This window comes from Camelus bactrianus, chromosome 11 (assembly GCF_048773025.1).
Source record: "Camelus bactrianus isolate YW-2024 breed Bactrian camel chromosome 11, ASM4877302v1, whole genome shotgun sequence".
Classification (NCBI taxonomy): Eukaryota; Metazoa; Chordata; class Mammalia; order Artiodactyla; family Camelidae; genus Camelus; species Camelus bactrianus.
This window is the reverse complement of record NC_133549.1, coordinates 57,962,600-57,983,969: the sequence shown is the minus strand read 5'-3', so window position 1 is coordinate 57,983,969 and position 21,370 is coordinate 57,962,600. Positions and strand designations below refer to the sequence as shown.

General features: G+C 41.9%; 1 protein-coding gene across 6 annotated transcripts in view; it reads left to right on the top strand.

The window, feature by feature from the left end:
* Positions 1-21,370, top strand: part of FAM13C (family with sequence similarity 13 member C) — a 114,869-nt gene that overhangs the window by 85,934 nt on the left and 7,565 nt on the right. For 4 of the 6 annotated variants that reach the window (XM_074374045.1, XM_074374047.1, XM_074374046.1 and 1 more), the window contains 6 exons: positions 3,493-3,703; positions 4,827-4,965; positions 9,792-9,873; positions 11,318-11,526; positions 18,929-19,024; positions 20,238-20,437. In XM_074374045.1, the coding sequence (XP_074230146.1) occupies positions 3,493-3,703; positions 4,827-4,965; positions 9,792-9,873; positions 11,318-11,526; positions 18,929-19,024; positions 20,238-20,437 (937 nt within the window). The remainder of the gene's footprint in view (positions 1-3,492; positions 3,704-4,826; positions 4,966-9,791; positions 9,874-11,317; positions 11,527-18,928; positions 19,025-20,237; positions 20,438-21,370) is intronic. The other 2 variants (XM_045518792.2, XR_012510235.1) reach the window with 2 other exon arrangements.

The window sequence follows — 21,370 nt, the reverse complement described above, 5'->3', positions numbered from 1 at the left end:
AGGACGCCTAGTGTGGTTGGTGCTTACTAAGAGAAAATAATATTCAACTTTATTATTTTGATAATACTAATTGTTAAAATGATGGTTCTCTTGGTTACTGTGCATATTCTATGGCTTATCTTAAGTGTTTCAACAAATATGTTGTACAGAGGGTGCATGGGTGAACGTTGTTATTTTTATTAGGAATTTATTTTAAAGTGTATTAGTTAAAAAGCTAACTAGCACATCAGATTCATGTTTCTTGGCCATCATTGTCTAATGAAGTTGAATTTTAAAAATGTAGGTTAAAATAAAGATTTTATATATATATATATATATACACACACACACACACACACACACACACACACACACATATATATATACATATATTAAAAATAGGTTTATGTGGATATGGCAAAAATTTTGAAGGGAATACAGTTTCTTTTCTTTTCATCCTCACTTGGTCTTGAGAGGCGGGCACCATTATTTTTCCCATTTTACAGCTAAAGAAACTGATGTTTTTTAAAAAGGCTACCCTTTCTGAAGTACCTCTTAACAGGTGGTAGACCTGGGATTCACACTACAATCTTTGCCTTCTCTTGTGCTGCCCCTGGGGTTGTTTCTCACTTCTCTTCTCAAGAATGCTTTTCTTTTTCTTTTTTTTTTTTTTTTTTTTTTGAAATTTTTATATTAACTTTTATTGTTTTGTCCTTCCTTAAAAATTAAGACAGGTTCATTACAGAAGTTCAGAAAATGCAAAGGAAAAAAAGAAAAAAAACTATTGTGGTAAGAACATGTAACATGAGATATAGACTCTTAACTTTTTAAGTGTTCGGTACAATGTTGTTAGCTACAGGCTGGATGTTGTACAGCAGATCTTCTTTGATTTTTCTGTCATAGCCTGAAAGATGGTCCAAACAAGGACACACAGGTCAGTGAACTGGCTGGAGCCCCACAAGAAAGTATAAGCACCTGAACTCCTGGCTCCCAGACCCTCCTCTAAACCACACTGCGTCGCATGTTGGGCCCTGGCAAGCTTCCCCTTCCTTTGGAAGAAAAATCCATGTGCTCCCAGGGTCCCACCAGAAGCCACTTGAGTTTAATATTGCCATAAGCTTCTCTCTGTTGGGGAGCAGGGTCTGTAAGTGGAGGCCTGGGCTCTGTTCCCAGGATGGCAGCAATGATGATTGGCTCTGAATCTACCCCAGCCCCTTCTGAACAAGGAGCTCAATAATCCTGTCTACACAAATGCACACACACAGACATGTGCTCACTCATTTAGTTAAGCCACTTCATAACTCAGTGAGTTTAATCAGAGAACTCAGGCCCTACCTAATTACCAGTTTTTTGACTGTTTCTTGCTTTCAACTAGACAGTGACTTTGGGGTCTTTGGGGCTCACTGCTTCCTTCAGTGGTGAACTGGGGGGAAGAGAGGTCAGGTCAGGATATTAATTAGGCAGCACTGGTCCGTGATGCGAGTGCCCACAAAGGACAGTTGCTGTGTAAGTGGAAGTTTACAGGTGCTGTCACTGTGTGGTTCAGAAAGAGCCATTCACACCGGCCTGTGATTCTGTGGAGTCATGTCTTAGGGCTCTGGGTTTCCGAAGCTGAGCTCTTTCCTCACCTCCCCTTTAGTCATGTGGTCAGGAACCCAAGTGCTCCTGTCTTGTCATTCTAAGACAGCACCAGGAGACTCCTGTTAGCTTTGACCCTGACACCACAGCTGAGCTGAAGGGTAGAAGGCCTCAGACCTTTACCATTTCAGGAGAAATATGCTGATCCCAGGTGCTTGCTAAAGATTCGTTTCTTCCCCATCATTTTTACCAAAAGCTACTGCCCAGAAACAGGCAACATAATTAAAATGCATTTCTTCTTAGAGCTTAATAGTTTAAGAAAAGGAATTGGTGAAGAATTCATATGATTCCTGGTGGGTTTTGAAGGTCATTGTTAGTGTGTGCTGTGATTTACTGGTTAGTAACTGTTACTCCCATTACTCCTTACAGCACTTGCCACAATGGCAGCATTTTCTGGATAAATTCTTCTTAGTAAGGGTGTTGCCTGTGGCAAGTGGTGTCAGTCCCACCAGCATACCTTGCCTCTGGGCCTGGGCATCAACGTTCATCTGGCTCCAGCTTTTCCCCAGGCCTGACCCTGTCCATTTCTGACCAGCCTCAGCCCCTGACAGAAGTGCTGTCAGTGAGCTCCAGAGTTACAACAGGAGATGTTATCCCCACTCCCAGCCTACAGCCCAGCAGGGGAGAAGCCAACTGAAAACACAGGAGGACCTAATCAGACCTTTGTTGCACAAAGCAAATTGCATTTCAAGCTCCAGAGAGTGAGCCATTCTAAACCTGATTAAGATTCATCCAGTACAAATTGTGATAAATGTTTGTTTTGGAAAAGTGGATTGTCAGTATTTTCAGATTCTGCTTATTCACCCAGAAAATCTGTTTTTCCTCTTTCTTTAGGGTAGTAGAAATAAAAGAAAGCCTTGGGTTGTCCTGACTTGTTTGCTGGGCAAAACTGAGTTTGTTTTGGCTGTCTCTTGAGTCACTCTGTACAGCGCCCTGGAACGGAGAGACTCTTATCCTGGCCACCCTGACCCAGTGTCCTAAAGTTCCCCACTCTACTGCCCTTCCCTCTGGAGCATAAGGCTTCTGGATTGGCCATGGGGGCAGGGAGATACTGAGCCCATTTAAAAGGGGAGTAATCACAGTGAGAAGCCAGGTAGAGAGCTGCATTGCTGGGGAGATGATTTAGAGCAGGTTTTGGTTCTTGGTTTTTGTCTTTGTCCAAAAATAAAATGCTACGTAAAATTTTGGAGAAGAAATAGATTCATTCCTAATTCTAGCCTGCTTTGTAGTTGCTCCGTAGCTTCTTTGATCTTTTAGTGCATTGCTTTGTACGCATAAATGCATACTTCTTATATAAAACGGAGTCATGATTTTGTTTTGAAATTTGTGGTTTCCATTTAGCATATTCTGAACATCATCCCATGTTGATAAGCAGAGTTTTCCATTATTTTTAATGAGTGCTGAATAATTTTCTGCCTGAGGACTCCTCTCCCCTCTCTTCCTCCCTACTCCCTCCTCTCCCTTTCTTCACTGGCAATTCTGTTATACCTTTCCCTCCTCATAATCTATCCTCTTTTGCTCCAGTTTCATTTTACTTTATTGTTTTTTTCACTTTAACATTTTGTATATACTCTCTGACATATGTAAATTATATGAAACAAAGAATTTTTGTAGTTTTGGGCTTTGCAGGCTCTGTAACTGAAACCGAAATAACTTGTGCTTCCATTTTTGTATGAGTGTTGGCTTTGTAATATTTCTGTCCCAGTTCTGTGAGAACAAACATGACAGTATTTTAAAAGGCTTTCCTGTCTCCAGAAAGAAGAAGTGACAAAGAGCCAAGACATTATAATGGATGTTGATGATCTTTATTTAGGAACATGGCAGTCTCAAGCCCTCTGTCACTTCTAAGTCTTGGTGATGTATTTGTTTGCTCAGCCCCCGTGCCAGGCCACAGAGATGGGCTGGCTGAAGCAGACAGTGCTCCAGAGGACCTCCAGGGTGCCGAGACTAGCAGGCTGCTCTCCCATATCACCGATGGCGACAACCCGCTGCTGTCACCGCGATGCTCCATCTTCAGCCAAAGCCAGAGATTCAACTTAGACCCCGAATCAGCCCCTTCTCCACCCAGCACTCAGCAGTTTATGATGTAAGAAAATCTTGTTTTGTTATTGTCTTCATTTCACAAAGGTTTTTCAAATACTGCAGTTATAAACTACAGTGAGGTTTGTGTCTGAAGTAGAGCACACGTGCCTACCAGATGTACCAAATGCAACTGCAAGCCCTGAGCAATAAATGGCAAAAAACCAGTGTACTTTCACGTCGAGAATAGTGCTGTTTCAGTCCTCCTGTCTCAGGAGGAAATGGTCTCGAGACGCAGGCTGCCCTGGGGCTCACATGTTGGAATGTTTTTGGTGAGATGACCAGAATCTTAAAGTATACGTGCATGCAAATACCAGGAGTATCATTCTTGGTTACCTCACTAAGTATTTCCATGTCCAACAGGGGCCTTTGTGGTTGGCAACACTTGGGAGTGGTCCATCTCCGCTTAGTCTTAGATTCTATAAAAGTGGTAGCTTGCAATAGCTCCCCCACACAAAAATATAAATGTGAAACCATGTGCTCTTATTTTTTTTGAAGTTTTGCAAATAGTTTTGATGCAAAAATGAGTCTCCTATGACTAAAAATATGTGCAGGGAATTCCTAGTTTCTCCTTAATAACTCTTGCTATTCATGAATTTATCCAAACCTCAGTCCATGGGCTGTCTACTGATGGACTTGAGGGAGTTAGAGAATTATTGCTATTGCACAGTGTGTCAAGTGAGAAAGTGAATTCATTTTCTGGAGAGGAGCTCTATTCCTTTCATCAGATTCACAAAGCCTGTGTTATACCAAGAAAAGTTAACTACTCATTTAAATCTCCCTTGAAAATGTTGCTAAGTGGGGCTTACGCAACTTACTGAGGATAATAGCACAACAGGACTGTCTTGATTTAGTCTGAAATTGGTTTCCTCCAAGCTGTAGGAAATGCATTTCCTAGACTAATATTCTGACATTTGTAGACTAAAGTCCCTGATGACATTTGCCCATAATGAGTGCTGTGATCAGGGGTCTCCACTAGTGAGCAAATACTACCCCAGTGGACTGGTCAAATAATGAACTGCCCTCTGGACTTCTGTGAGAATCCAGGAGGCTTGGTTGGTAGACCAGCCGTGGTGTTGACTGGAAGACCATGGTTTTGATGATTATTTCCCTCCCTGTATTCTCCACAGGCCCCGGAGCTCTTCACGGGGCAGCTGTGGTGATGGCAAGGAGCCACAGACCATTACTCAGCTCACCAAGCACATCCAGAGCCTCAAGCGGAAAATTAGGAAATTTGAAGAAAAATTTGAACAAGAAAAGAAATACCGGGTAAGGACCCCGTGCTGTGGTTTGAACTGAGTGGATCGTGTCACAGGTGTATGGGCTTTTCTGCCTCCCTTCCTGAGTGCCTCTCTGTGCCAGGGGACGGCTCGGTTTCCATTGGCCAACCCAAGACCCATCGTAAATCGAGTTTCCCTCCTGCATCCGTCTTGTCCACGCAGGCTGCCAATTGATCTCCGCTAAGATATGTCCTAGTAACAGATTACAGCCCTGTCCAAGCTGTTTGATTATTGATCCCTCCTTAAGCTTTTGGATGATGGTCTTATTTTTTCTTTAACCTTTTCTCATTGGCATTTTGATAAGAACCTACTCAGGGCCCAAAGGGCAGAATCTCTAAATATGGAACAGAATGAGGGAGAGAGTGGGTTTTTTTGACAGTAAAGTACTTTCTGGTTGATGGATAGAGATGCATCTAGTGACACCTCTTCAGGTCTCTCAGAACAAGCCCTGACCCATCCTTTTCTGTCAGAGACACCAGGCTTCACGCTGGTGCTGTAGGGTTGCAGTCAGGAACCTTTTCTTTTCTTACATAAAAAATTTAAAAAAAGAAATGATAGAGTCAGAGGTGAGTGTCCTGATGGCCAGTGCTAGTTTTATTTATTTTCTCCAGTAGTGACCATGGCATAGAGAGAAATCATAAATCCATGTAGAATTGCATGAAGATATTGGGTATTTGGCAGAGGGCCCAGAACAGCTTGGGCTGTTTTATTAGAATGAAAGAGAACAGGGAATAATGTTGCATCCATCATGAAATATTTAAAGGCTCACTAAGCACTTAGTACAGAGGTGATCTGCAGGTTCCTGGTGTGCGGGTAAGTTCTGAGGAGGGAGGTGAGAGTGGGTGGTTTCTGTTCTTCCTACCCTGTGTCTCACACAGCGGTTTCAGATTCATTAAAAGAGGGATATTAGGGAGTGATTTTTAACTTTGCCAAATGAAAAAAAAAAAATCAGATTGGCTCTCTAGACAGCCTTAGTCAGGGTGTTGAAGGCTTCTCTTTTCCTTGAAGCCAGGCAATCAGAGCTACTTACTGTCTGTTATGGAGCAGGAGGGGGCTCAAGACATCCTGAGTCCAGGCCTTTATTTTACAGGAAAGGAAACTGAGGCCCAGCATAGACGTAACTTTCTTAAGGTAATTGTGTTCTGTCAGCTCAGGCGTGGGGTGGTTACAGATGAGTAGGTTTTGCGGTGGAGGAGTAAGTGTCCACATTTTGAAAGCTCCAGATACCCTGAGAGAAGCTGGTTTTCTTTGTTTGCTGCTGGAGTGTTATTGGATCTGTGATGCCCTCAAATTGGAAACTGCAGAGTAACATGTAGGGGCTCCTTTCCCAGGGCATGGTAGTATTTCCTACCTAGCAGTTCTGTTGAATCGGACTGATCTGTATTTGAATTCAGCATAGCCACTTAGGAAACTGTGACTTTGGACTTGTTTCTTTACCTCTCTGAGTCTGTTTACCCATCTGTAAAGTGGAGTTAATATTAGTAGTGACTTCTTAAGTTTGTGAGTTTTAAATTAGGGAGTGCATATATAATGCTTATTACAATTTGGGCTAAAGGAGATAGATAAGTAGTCCTAGATATTATTAACTTTTTAATCTGTTTGAATGATATTTGAACAGGCTATCCCATGGCAGCCTCTGCTTGTCAAAAAATAAAATTGTACACATTTTCCACTGGATTTTTCTACCTGCAGCCACAGACCCTGGATTATTTCTCTCAGCTAAATAGCCACCCAGCAGCTAACTATTTTAGGAAAGAATTTCTCCTGGCACCCCCTGCTTTTGTCTAGAGAAGCTTTAGAGCCAGAGAAGTTACACGTCCACACACTTAAACATGCAGATGGATGGATTTGGGAGCAGTAAAGGAAGAAGCCATCATGTTCACTGCTTCTGTGTGTGTGAAAATCTTTGGTGTAATCAGAGCCTTCCATGTCTCAGGAAATGGGGCTTCCCTTCATCCTTCCTGTCTGGGTGCCAGGCTGTGGTTAGAGGTTTGACATGTCAGTGGGCTTTAATTGGTTGCTGTGTGTATGGCTTTCCTTCTTGGCAGCCTGACTGTGGAACTAATAGCACCCGCTGCTAATTTTTGAATCCGAGCTCCTGCTGGGCCTCTGTGCTAGCGTGATGCCCTGGTACAATATACATCTTTCCTTCTCCGTTAAATGTGACCATTTCACTTTCCTATCCCAAACCATGTTTATTCCCTACAATTGACTTTACATTTAACTAAGGCTATTTCAACCAGGTATCCTCTTCCAGTAGTATTAGATGGTGTTAGAATTAGAAGGGATCAGCTAGTCTTGCTTGACCATAGAAGAAACTGAGGCCCAGAGAAGGGAAGTGACTTCCCCAGGTTCACACAGCAAAGAATTGATCTAGCCAAGGTAACAACTCAGGTCTTTTCATTACTAAATGTCTTTTGAACTGTCTTTGGAAGACAGTTCAAATCTAAGTGTCTTTTGAACTGTCTTTGGAAGACCACAGATTCTGTCCAGTGGTGCCCTCAATTATGTCATTTAGAACTTCAATTTTAATTACATTGAACAAAATCTAAACTGTAACCTTTGGGTTATGGCCCTTAGGGTCTACTAAAGTGAAATATTTCATTTCGGTAGTTAGAAGGCTTCTTCAAGCCTTCCATCCACAGTTTGTACGTGAAAACTTTCCATGTGATTTGAGAGCTGCCTTCCTTGTGAGCATGATTTAACCTCTTTTGAAAGCTCCCTCCAGAGTAGGGAAATAGAAAATTTATTTCAGAAAATGATTTCAGGCTTTACAATGTTTTGTCAGAAAATTCAACCTTAAATTTCTACTAAGTCCTGTTTGCAGTAGTGAAAGCTTATTTCATTGGTGGTTACTGGCAGAGGGTCTTAGGTTTTTGTTGTTTTTGTTTTTAATGGTATTTCAAAAGATGGCATTAACTCTGTGGAGCATATCCAGTGAAAACAATACGTTCCAGAGAATAAAATGTGTTTTCAGATCAGAGTGGAGAATTCTGTGAGGATTTCGAGAAACCAAATGTAAAACAGTGACTGTTCATATAACCAGACTGGCACCTAAAACCAAAGTGCTAAACATTGTATCAGGGAAGTAGTACAGTGCGGCATTCCCGCAGACCATGGGTAGGACCAGGCAAAGCAGTTTGGAGGTGTGCCCCCCATGCCACTGTCCGTGGTCCTGAAACCAGCGCTTCCCTCCCGGAAGCCAGTCTCCCTTCTGGGTTCCCCTAGGGTTAAAAAAATCACTGTCATTTTCCCTCAGTCTTATTTTCCACATTGAATTTAAAATGTATGTTTTCTACATCACTATAGAAGTGACAGAACCGTGTCTTGTGTTTCATAATTTAAATATCTAATCCCATGTGCATTTGGTGATCCTGTCACACAAGCACTGTTTTTCCTTTTGAATTTGAGAGGAACTCATTCCTCTCCCTATACCTCTCTCAGCAACAGCTTGCTGTTATACTTAGTGGATCCTTAAACATGGCAGAGCCCCCAGACCTCGTCACTAACAATGCACACTTTTCTGGCACTGTTAGGATGTTCATGATGTCTTCCTGAGCATTCCTGTATAGCTCTTTTATCCCCAATTCACAGTAGCCACTAATCTTCCAGAGCCTGCATGGCCACAGCTTGTTTAAAAAAGTTCCCTGCTGCTCTGTGGGGGTGCAGGCTAGGTGTTTTGGCTATTCTTCTCCCCTAGCTTCTCTTTTCTGTAGAAAATTCACTTTTATGCTCTGAAAAGAAATCCAGAAATCACGGTGAATGATTTGTATGAACAGAGTCATATCCTTCTAAAATTAAAAATACATTCTTTTAGCCGCATCCATGTGTGATTAGCTACTTGGTAGGACATACAAACCCCTACATGTATGTTTATTGGTGAAAACCTAATTCACTATTCCTTTGAAGGTCTGATAGTAACACTACTACCACTGCACCTCTGCCAATAATAATGACAATAATAGTATGTTTAATTGTAGCTAGCATAGCTACAGTGTTAACCACATGCATGGAACTCTTTTCAGTGTTTTACATGTACTCAATAATTTATCCCTCAAAGCAACCCTGTGAGAGAGATGCTATTATAATCCTCACTTGGTAGATGAAACTGAGACATGGGGAGGCTAAATAATTTGCCCAAGTTCACACTGAAATAAAGGTTAAGTTTTACTTTAATGTTAGCCCAGTAGGATATTGAGTCTATAGACAGTGAGAGGAGTAAAAATATGGGTTCCCCTGACATACTGACTTCTCAGATGATTGTCAGGTTTTAGAGATACTGAGATCTCTCTTCTTCAGCTTGGAGGATATGACTGATTGGGGCTAAGGTGTCCAGGTGGTGAGTGTTCCCCAGGCGGGTTGCAGTCATTGGTCATGATCAGAGGCAAGGGAGTAAGCACTGGTTTGCATCCATGCAGCCGTCTACTCTGACAGAAAGAATGGACTGGCAGTGGGGTGTTGGGTGTGGGTAGCTCACAAGGTGATTGAGAGTTAGACTGGAGTGGGCATTGGCATGGCTGGGACAATGTAAAAATTGCTGGGTGATCAGGCGTGTTTAGACATGACGTCCATGGCAAGGATGAAAGAGTGGAGGAGGTCAAGAATGTTTACTGTGTTTTTCAGAGGCAACTCCATCAGCTGCAAATTTCACGCCTGAATTTCTCTCCCAGCTTTATATGTCCCTAAACTATCTTTGTTTGCTTCAGTTGTGTAAAATTTTTGTTTTTCCTTTTCTCTATTTCTTTCCCCCACTTCCTCCCTCCCTCCCTTTCCCTCCGTTCTCCCCTTACACCCCCGTTTTCCCCTCCCTCTCAGCCTTCACATGGTGACAAGACATCTAATCCTGAAGTCCTGAAATGGATGAATGATTTGGCTAAAGGTCGTAAGCAGCTCAAAGGTAAATGCCAGCTAAGGGTCTCCTTTCTCATAAAGGAAGCAGTTAAAACAGTGATAATGTGCTCCAAGGAGTTTTTGATTCTCTTCTACCTGTGTTCTTTTTAACTTTGTCTCCTGCCTAGACTGGAGGCCCCATCTTGAAATAAGGAGTAAAGAGTCCCCTTCATTGTTCAATGCCTTTTAATAAGTCCCCCTGTGAAGAGACTGGGGAATTCCAGATTCCCAGGTGGAATGATTCACTTCAGTGCCAGGAACATTTCAGTGTGTGGAGAATTCACTTCCCTGGGTTATTGGATTCTTGGATGTTATAAACAGAAGAGGCCTGAGCAGTCATTTACTCCACATACCCCACTACACAGATGAAGACATTTGTGTCCAGAGAGAGGGAAAGGTGACGTAGCTGGGAGGTGCTGAGCTCGGAGTAAAACCTGTTTTCTTGCCTCCTTATCCAGTGTTCTTCTTTCTTTGTCTCTCTGGAGATGGTGGTGTGAAGATTCATTAACTCTAAAATCTGTTTTTAGGGACTGTGGTCATTTACCAAAAATAAATACATATATATTTTCTTCTTCCCTCTAACTCTTATTTCAATACTTAGAGATATGGGAGTTTTCCCACATTTCTAAAAGGATTGCGATAAAGAACTGGAAAGGAATATTAATCAGTGGTATTAAACTACAGTGATGTGGCAGGTTTATAAAATGTGTAGTGTTTAAACACCACACCAATGTCTAACTGGAAAACAAACATCAAACAAAGAGAATGAGCTATGTAATTGAGAAATCAATATAAATGGCCTCATTCCAACGACCAGTCCCTTGTAATTCCCTGGTAACTCCCAGGTGGCCTTTTTATTTTTAATTCTATAGGTTTTTATAAAGCCACATTGCAATAATGGTGATTTCCAGATTCTAAATACTGGCATTAGACAAAATTGTGAAATCTGTCAAGCTGGGGCTGGCACTTCCGTCTCCCCTTTCCCATCCCTCCTGCATATCCTCAGATGTCTGCATGTGTAATGCCTTCCAGAAGCACTTGCATTTCCACAGAGGCTCTTACTGACTGCACAACTTTCAAAACCCAAGTAAATGGATCTTGAGTGCAGACTTTCAGGTGCTGTGGTAGATAGCAGGGGAAAACTTTGGGGCCAGGTACCACTGGTCTTCCTCCAGAACAGCTCCTCTGAATTCTAAACCACTGAGTTACTCCCACACATGATCCTCCCCTCCATGAGATCCCAGCCTCAAGAGCCATCTCTCTTCACGTCTGACTGGGAGCCTGTGTTGCTGGCTTCAGTTATTGAGGCTGCCCTTGCCCCATGGAAAGCCGTCATCAGCACTGTTCATTTCCACCATCTTGGTGTTAGGGGAGGGGAGTCCTCAGGTTCTCTGCTCTTATTAGGGCCAGTGAGTCCTCCCTCTCTTGATAACTTGTGGCAATTCTCTTAGAACTAAAGCTGAAGCTGTCAGAACAAGGAAGTGTTCCCAAAGGCCCACCTAGAAACCTGTCCTGTGAGCAAGCCGCAGTCCCCAGAGAGAACGGGAAGCCGGAAGCTGCGGGCCCTGAGCCAAGCTCCTCTGGAGAGGAGACTCCAGATGCTGTGCTGACATGCCTGAAGGAGAAGAGGGAGCAGCTTCCTTCTCAGGAGGATTCTAAGGTACCTTGCTAACCTTCACAGGGCCCAGCACTCCACATCGTGCCAGTGAGATCATGATTTGACCAATTTGTAAGAGCACTTAGGTACCACATAAACATCTTTAGGTGACTGGCTCTGAAATTTCAGTCAGGTGAGTTCCTAGTGGATTATTAGCTGTGACCTAGGGTGCTGCCGCATGATTCCAGGATGTTGCCTTTCTGGAGGAGAGTGTGTTGCATGTTGATGGGAAACAAATGGTAAAGACACGAGGATATATCACTTCCCTTTCTCCCCTGGTTTCCCTCTGTAAGTTAGCAAATGAATCCAAGACTAGGATTACCATCTCATTTTACTGTATGTTTTATGTACAAAATGAAGCAGGGATGAGGTATAAATAGTAAGGGAAGTGGTTTGGTATTTTATATGACAAGAATGGAGAGTTTAGGGTTTCTTGAGGATTATTAGGTAATATGACTAAAGACTTCAGCTTTAGACATCATCGTTTTGAAATCTTTGCGAGACGCCTGGGTAGAGTTTTCAGTTACACGTTTTGGATACATGAGCCTGGAGCTCAAAGAGATTTACTATCTTTTACAAAAAGATTGTGAAGTGATTTCATGTTTCCCTAGTTAATCTTTCCTCATCCTGCATATCCATGCTTACATTTCACTTATGCCATGGAACCTTCCTTGTGGTCCTTCCTGTCAGAACGCTCAGAGTGGTGTGGCTGCCTTTTATTTCTTGAGTAATCTGCAGCTGCCCTGTCTCAGTTCTAACTATGCTGTGTGCCACTTTCTGTCTCTCATGTTACAGTACTTTAAGCTTCTTGAGTTTAGTCTGTTTATTGCTCATGATCCTGCAGTGTGTTTACGTGGTAGGTATTGAATAAATGTTTGCAGAGTGAATGGATAGATGAGTGAACAAACTAGCATAACTAACTTTGAAATGAAGTCTTCTTGAGAAGAATGCTGGCTTTACATTATCTAGTCTTAATCATAAGGTGGAACATATGCCAAATCCCAGAAGGCTCACCATATACCCCTGGTCAAGTCATTTACATTGGTACATGTGACCTACAAGTAGAAATGGACCCTTGGCCATCTCTGTCTTTGTGAAATACTTTAGACTTAAAAATAACCAATATATGTTTTGACGAGTAAATAGAAGATTTTTTATCCACTCAGCCAACCTGTCTCCCTCCTCCCACCCCTAGAGATTCTAGACTTTTGTGATAGTCAGTGAGTAAGTAGATGACTTATTTGTGAGGGTGAGTGTGTGTAAACACACTCATATGCAGGCATATCTGTGGTTTTCCATCCTTCCGTGCTTCTGATGGTCTTTCCTGTATTTTATAGTTACTTTGACCACATCTATGCAAGCAACTTGATGAACACCCAGGTCCTAATTCTGTGTTCTCCTCAATTGATTAGGGCAGAGAGGGATGAGTTGGGACTGGTGTAATAGACTTAGAGCAGGACTCAGTCCTTGAACAAGCCACTTGCTAATCATAAACACTTGCTAAACGAACTAATTCTCGGAAACACAACTTCCTCATCTGTAAAGTATAGATAATACCTATTTATATAACTATTGTGACACTCAAGGGAGGTGCCTGGTGACTGTTGGCAATCATTCATTTGCGGAAAGATTTGAGTGCCTTGTGTTGTGAGCTACAATACATGCTAGATACAAAAAATAAGCCAGATAGAGAAGTGATGTGGGTCACTGCCTTCATGGAGCTCATGTTTTTCTGGGAGTTGGGACACAACAAGACATAACCCAATAAATCATTAAAGATTTTGATAAGTGCTGTGCAAAGAATTAAACAGATGATATGATAGAAAATAATGAGCATGGTTTCTACTTTATATAGGGTGATTAGGAAGGCCAATAAGGTGACATTTAATGTAGAAGGATCAGCAGGCCAAGAGAGCAGCAAAAAGCATTCTAGACAGAGGGAACTGCAAGCCTGGAGGCCTTGAAGGAGGAGCTTGTTTGTGGTTGGAATTCTCAGGTCTGAGGGCTGGAACACAGGGTAGCATGAGATGAAGTCAGAAAGGTAGATCAGAGCCCATAACACAGGACCTTTTAGGCCACTGAAAGTATTGGGAAGCTGTTGAATGGTTGTAAGTGCGAAAGTGACACGGTGTGCTTTATGCTTAAAAGATCTTTCTGATTGCTGTGTGGAGAATAAATCAGAGGAGAGAAGACTGGAAAAGGGAGGATGAAATGGGTGGCTTGGACTAGGATGGTGGTCTTGGAGATGGAAAGAAGTAGACATATTCAAAGTATATTTTGGATATAGAATCAAAAGGACGTGCTGAATTATTGGATGGTAGGGAGTGAAGGAAAGGAAGAACCAAGGGGATGATGGATCTACTTACGGAGACGGGGGAAACCGGAGGAGCAGCAGGTTGAGTGTGGGAGTGGGGTCTGTTTGGGGCATAGTAAGATCTTTGAGGACTAGGATAATCAGCCATCCTAGGCTTCCTTAGACTTTCCTGACTTGAGCACTGAGTATTCCATGGCCCACAAAAAGCCTCAGTCCTGGGAAAACTGGGAAGGTCGATTACCCTATGAAGGCACCTAAGTCAAGTAAAAATATGCAAATGCAAGTCTGAAGATCGGAGAAAAATCTCTGCATTCCTTGTAAGTCATCTTTGTGTAAATGGAAATTTATTTCTATTTTAAATGAAATACCTGTTGAACTGTTTAGTAAGAGTCAGAAGCCCCTTCAGATAAACCTAATGTCTCTTCAGGAGGCTGCAGTTCGGCCCTTGGAGTAGAGAGCATTGGTTGTAGAGCACGTGTGCCTCAGTGTCCTCCACCGCAGTGTTGTTCCTGGGAGAGGCTAACACGGTGAAGCGTGAAGTGGCTGAGCAGCTACTGGGTGGCTCCTGGGGGGAGGGGGGGAGTCCAGAAGACACAGCAGAAGGAAAGGGAGGATAATACATTCCCACAATGGCTTGTATTATTCCTGGCTTCTCAGTGAGCTCGTTAGCATTTGAGTTTATCTCATTAGGTCCTATTTCTTTAAATTCAAATTGACAGATGTTTTTCATCTGGGGTCTTTGCTTTACTGCTGAAAATGCATTAAATATTAAAGCTTCCAAGATGAAGAGTTATTTCTTTCTGGAGAGACCTTTATTATGACTCTTGCTGAAATGTTTGCATTTGGTGTTCAGTCAGAGCCCACACTGACGCTGGGAAGTCCTGCAGTGTGGCCTCGTCAGTTCAGACCCTGCTGCTGAGTAATCTTCCTCTGTCACCTAGGGTTGATTTAGGGAGATAATCACTTCTGGGTCGCAGAGTATCTGCTGAGCGCTAGAAATGAATGAGTCATCCCCTAGGTCTGATTGTGGTGCCTATTTGTCTTTTTCTTTTGAAAATTCTGAATTGGTACTGGCATATATACCCTTTCTATGGTCCTTTCCAAGAACTGTAGGTGGGGTCAGGTGCACGGCACGAATTACCACAGTAGTGGCAGTTACTTGTTCTGGCCCTTCATCAGCTGCAGCATCTTTGAGGAGAAAAGCAGATTTTTAAAAAAACATCATAATTCATTTTATTTTTTAAGCCAATAAAAATTTAATAACTGATTAGTGAGTTGTGCATTAGAGTGAGGGGAGACTTACAGGTAAAGGGCACCAGAAGGAAGATCCATCTTCCTAGATGGGAAGTTCCTTTAAACAAAAATTTAATTTTCTGACTAGGTAATACTTTCTCACATAGTAAAAAAAAAAAAAATATATAAAAGGCTACTCATTAAAAAGACTCCTTCCCACCCAGTCTGCCATCTCCAGTTCTGAGGTCTCCCAACCCCAAGCAGGTAACTCTTGTTATTAATGTTTTTTGTCTTCTTTTGGAGTTTCTATACAAAGCATATCAGAGAGTATCAATATACATTCTTAATTTGCCCCTTTTAAGCAAAGGTAGCAGAGCAGTCTTTGTAATTATGTCTCCTTTTTGCATTTTGCATATTCCAGATAGCTTTCTATATCAAGTCATAGACAGCTTCTCATTTTTTTTATTTTTGAAATTTATTCTTTAATAGCACCATAGTATTCCTTGTTTAGTAAGGTACGATGTTGACAGTACCCTCAGATCAACTAGCTTGATACCTTAGATAACATTTAGGGCCCCTGACTCTGTGCCAGAGGCATTTACGTAAGATAATTAGAAGCGATCCTCATTCTGCATATTAAGAATGAAGTTTCAGAGGTTTCATAATTTTCCAAATTAAAAATAGTGTGTAATTTTTGAATCTTGTTATCTGAACTCATGGCCTCTATTTTCAAGGCCAATATTAGTCTGCAATCTGCTTAGAAATCAGAATTGACGAAGCCATTCTCTTCAGCAGTTGCTTTGTATGATAATGCTCATTATTGACTTTCCATGTTGTTTGACAGACCGGTTAGTTCAGATGGTCAGACTTGTTCCACATATACTGTCTCCCTCAGTGAGGGACTGGGGAGACTTAGACACAGGGAAGGTTTTGCAGGACTTTAGTCCCTTAAGCTAAAGAGTAATAGATTCCCACCACTCATTGTCCACAGCGGAGAGTGTCAGTTCTACTTCCGTCTCCAGGAGAGAGCATGTTTATGGGGGCGGTTCGAATGATTTTTATTAGTTTCTGTGGTTTACTGTGAAAGAATACGAGGGACCAGTGCAATGGGGAGAAAGGGAGACGAGCATGGTGGTTAAAGCACTTAAGCTATGGTAGGTTTCCGCAGACAGCTTCCTGACCAGAGCCCAGAAAGGAAGAACACGTGGGCTAGCCACTCAGCAGCAGTTCTGCCTGGACAGCCAGCTTATTTGGGGACTGCTACTCCACACCTTGATGATCTGAATGACCTACTAGTTAGGGGGCCAGGAGTTTTTTTTTTTATGACAGAGTTGTCAGGCTGTCAGCAAAACATGTCAGATTTTCTACTATGCACAGTCCCCTCTTGCTCAGCCTCCTGTAAGTTTCATTCCTTCTGATGCCATCAGAAATGGAGGAGCAGGAAGTAAGGATAATTAGCTTTAGGGTTTATCTCCTTACATTTATCTTTAACACCTGACAATCCATTCTCTCCCTTGGTATCTCTCCCTGGCTCTTTGGGGTTATTCAACATGGTCCTTATTTCCTTCATTTAGATAAAAATCAAAGGTTATATGCTACTAACATACCACAGTCAGCCACCAACATACAGAATTAGGGAGGGAGGATGCATTTCAGAAAAAGAGGGCCATTGAATTCAGAGGACAAAATGTTCTGATTCTTAGTAGAACATGGCTGAGGAATAGCCCCTTAGATTTGAGGCACCTGTCCAGCAGAGCCTACCTCTTGACTTGTTTTCCAGCATGAAGACTGACTTCACAGGCCTCCTAATAGCTTGTCTCCACAGGCCTGTGAGTAGGAGCCAGCTCCTGGCCCACGGTCTCACCACTAACCCTCCTCCTGCAGGCAGCTTGCCTTCCTGTCGAAACATACTTGAAGACAAGCATTTAGGGTATTAGAGTTTTGACAGTTTCCTCTACTTACAGCCATTGAACCCTCAAATCTCTCTTTGGGGATTGCTTTGGTGATGATTGTAAGAGTAAAAACATGGAATCATTGAAATGAAAGAGGGTGCGTACCTTGTACACATACCCTGACATCCACCTAGTGTCTGTGGAAGGAACTTTTCTCTAAAGGCATTCATCATTTTAAGTTGCTTTTTGGTCACTCTTTTCTTTTTCTCTTTTAAGACTAAATTTAGCTTTTCTAGAATCCAGAAAATACACTAAAAATAAATAAAATCACAAAAATCAAACTGTAATAGAGAGATGCCAGTAATAGTTACATACATCATTTTCTGAAGTGTTCTCTATGGAGTATGTCCCAATGAGATACTGAGTAAAGAACATTATTTCAGTGTTTTCTGAACTTAGAGATGTTTTTCTTTGTCACCTAAGAAATACATGAAATCTCATGGAATATATGAGAGAAAAAAAATTTTCATGTAAAGATGTGTCATGACTGAAAATGTTTAAGGAATGATGGGGCTAGAAAATGAAGGGTTCTTGGGGTTACTTAACCAATATTTAAAAGGCTCCACAGAGAAATATTCTTTCTACTGAAAATAAAAGAACCTTAGATTATAGCCTGTGGAATTTATATGATTATTAAAAACTAGAGTACTTTTGCATGTAAACCTGGGTTGTTAGATTGGTAGTAGGGAAAGGGACGTGTTGGATCCTGTGAGAATTTAAAGGGGTATATGATATAATCTTTGTCCTCAGGAAACTTGTAAATTATTTGGGGAGATAGGACTGAAACACGGGAAACAGCTAAGGCCCAGACAGTGAGACACGGAGAAGTTCAGAGACGAGGGAGATGAGTATTGGCCGGAGCGGTCCTCACCGGGGACAGGGGCGGGAAGCATGGGGTGACTAGAAGGCTTTAAAAATACACACGCTGGAGCCATTTTCTTTTCCCTCAAGATTCTCTTAGCGGATCTGGAAGCAGACTCAAGACACTTGGGCACGTGCACTTTGAGGAAAGATACCTGAGATTATGCTCTGCGCTGTTTCTCCCATTCCCTCCCCACTCCCTGCCAAGGGAGAACCTTTGGACTGGAGCGAAAAGGAGGTGGTGTGTAGTAAATATGTAGAAAATTAACACAGGATACACCTCAGGGAGGAAAACCAAGGCAAGCAGAGGAGTTTGGTAATTTTGGATGGAGAGGTAGGGGTAGGTAGGTAGGTAAATAGATGACTAATAGATAAATGGGAAACCTTAAAATTGTATGTACATTGTGACATGTTATAAAGTGTGCTTAGGGATGAGTCAAAGAACAGAGGGGTAATAGAATGCATCAGTGGACCAAGAGGTTATTAAATATTTTGGTCAGAAGGAAATTTTAACTCCAACTTAACTTGTCGTATAGGTAGGAAATTGAGAACTCAGAGGTTTTATCCAAAGTATTTAGTTTATGTCAGATTGAGCCAGTAAACTAGCATATAATCCAGGCATGTAGAGATGAAGACCTGGACAAGGTTGGCGTCTGTGGATACAACCTTGAAAGTCCAGATAAAATGCATGTGTCAGAAGAAAAATGGATAGATCTTGATCACCCATTGGTTTTTTAAGAATGAAAAAGTAATTAAAGAACAGGCTCCTCACTGTTTAAACAGTGGACTCCTTCAGAAAGCTGTAGACACATCTTTCTAAACTTGGACCTATTCTTTAAGAAACCTTTCCTCGAAGAAAACTGGCATGTAATGTATATGGTATCTTATGAATGACTGACCTACCTTTTCCTAATTACCGATGCATTAGAGTATTATTACCCTTACTCTGAGGCCTCAAAACATTTTTTTTTTGGCCTGCTAGAAATACTGACATGTTTTCATTCTTGTTTGAGAAAGGAACAATAATTAATTTCATGTTTTCCAGGTGACTAAGCAAGACAAGAACCTCATAAAGCCTCTTTATGACCGATACAGAATTATCAAGCAAATCCTGTCCACGCCTTCCCTTATCCCAACAATTGTAAGTCAAGATACTTGCATTAACTGGAAACCTGTCCTTGTGCTTGTACTGGTGTTTAGCTAGGGACAGTTATAAAGGCGCCTTCTTGGCACTGTTTGCTGCCAACAAGGCCAGCTGTTATTTCAAAAAGTAGAAATGTGGTCTCCCTCAGCCCCAACAGTGTGCTTAACAGTGACGGATAAAACTGTCACCAAATAGGAATATACAGCAACTCCGTTTTTGAAGCCAGTTTTAACATTTGCTTTCATTGCTTGGGTGAGGAGAATAAAATAGATTATAGTTTGGCGTTATCTAATTTACAGCAGAGCTAGACAAAACAGAGACTTTCTGTGTGTGTTGTTACTTTTTCTCCTTTAATATGTTCCTTAATATAATGCAACATTTGTCTTTGATACCATTTGACCATCACTGTGCAAGATATAAGTAGATCTTTTGCATTAGAAAATATGAATGTGGAAATTGAGTTAGACTGTTTTTAATAAAGAATGATTTATGGGAATACAGAACTAGAAAAAACACCACAAATCCTACTCCATCAATATTAAAACAGACACTTGCTCAAGATATCAGTATTAAAAGAAATAAGTGTTAACAAATATGAATTTAAGTATACTATAGTACATTTAGACTTCCACAATTCTAAAGATAAAGACGATACTGATTCCTTGCAAGAACATCTTTTGGTTGTGATAAGCATTACCAGAACAGGTTAAGGAGTAACTCCATTTTGTTTTGGCCTTTGTAGAGCTCTTCCCTGAATTTTTCAAGTTTCTGAGTATCCTCTGTATCTGAAAGTGGCCCACATAGAACTTGATTGTGGGTATTTCTGGATGACAGAGTCTGTAGTCCATCTCAGTCCAACCCATGTCACTGTTACGAAGCTGGGGCCCAGGGGTCTGGGTGAAAGGGGAGAACTAGTAGGCACTGCGGCCCAGCCCGGACTGCCTTCCAGACGTCTACGCCTTCGTTAGCCCAGCGAAGAGAGCTGGGTTTGGTGAGCGTTTTAGCCCAGGATGGCTGCTGCTTGGCTCATTAACTTCTGCAAGTTTTTTTGGTGCAACTGAGCAAGGGCTCCTCTTGGTTGCCTCCTTGTGGGTTCTCAGTAGGCACAGAGGTCACTGTTCTCATGATGTCTGTTTACGGTTCCCCTTCCTGTTCTTGCTTCCTCAAGAGGCACTTAGCATTTTGTGACTTTAACTCTTCCTATGATAAGCAGGAGGAAGAAGACTCTGATGAAGACTGTCCACAGGGAAGCCCACAACCTTCTTTGCCAAATCCAGCATCCCACCTCCCTGCTGGCGACCACCTCACCTACCCTAGTGAGACTGAGCCTGTTAGGGTCCTGCTGCCAGATGAAAAGAAAGAAATCAAACAGCCAGCCCTCTCCATGTCCAATTTACACGAGGCCACCATGTGAGTGTGAATCCTAAGTGTGGAGTTTTCCTTTTAACTCCTCTGGTCTGGGGGACCTTATATGTGCACACAAAATTCAGAAGAGCTATTAAACTCTCTAAAAATACTGTCTACCAGAGAGAAGCCTTAAAAGCACAATCTGGTTATCTATCCTCTTGCCAGAAAAATAGGGACAACAAAGCCACGAGGAACCAAGGCTTCTGATCAGATCCTGAAGATGTCATGAATGCTCATGTTCAGTTTGCTACGGTTGCACGTTTTCAGCGGGGTCTGGCTCCAGTGTCATGCTTGGTGCCGTGCGAAGCAGAGTTGCCCTTTGAAAATGCTGGACCAAAAGGAACTGGGATCCAGTGTTGGGTCCACAGCTGTCAAGGCCTTTATCCTAATCTATTCCATTTAGATAAAATGGTTTCTCCAGACTGGGCCTTATCCTAATCTATTCCATTTAGATAAAATGGTTTCTCCAGACTGGGCCTCAAGTAAATGAGCTGACCTTTTTATCCTAATGGCCCCTCAGTCAGGAGCTATTTGGCTATTCATTAATATTATCATTATTGTTAACCATTATTCAGTAGCTGGCATTCCTCTTGATCACTTGGCCTTCTTTGGTTTGTGTATTATAGGCCAGATTACGAGATTTTTCTTTAACGTGTATTATATTGTAGTGAGTGTATGCCCCAAGATAGAGATGGAATCCCCACAAATAAGGAGGCAAGACCAAGGACTAAGTTGTAAGCTGAGATTTGAGTTGTGCTTGTATCAGTTGGTACCCCAATTTTAGCTCAGGGAAGAGTGACCTGTTTGGAAGCAGAGTATCAATCTTCCTCCCTCCCTTCATTTGCTGGCAGTTCTAAAACAGCTATTCTTAACTTTTGCTGGGTGTTGGACTTTTTTTTTTTTAAAGCAATGCAATCTTTTTCTTTTTGGAAAATG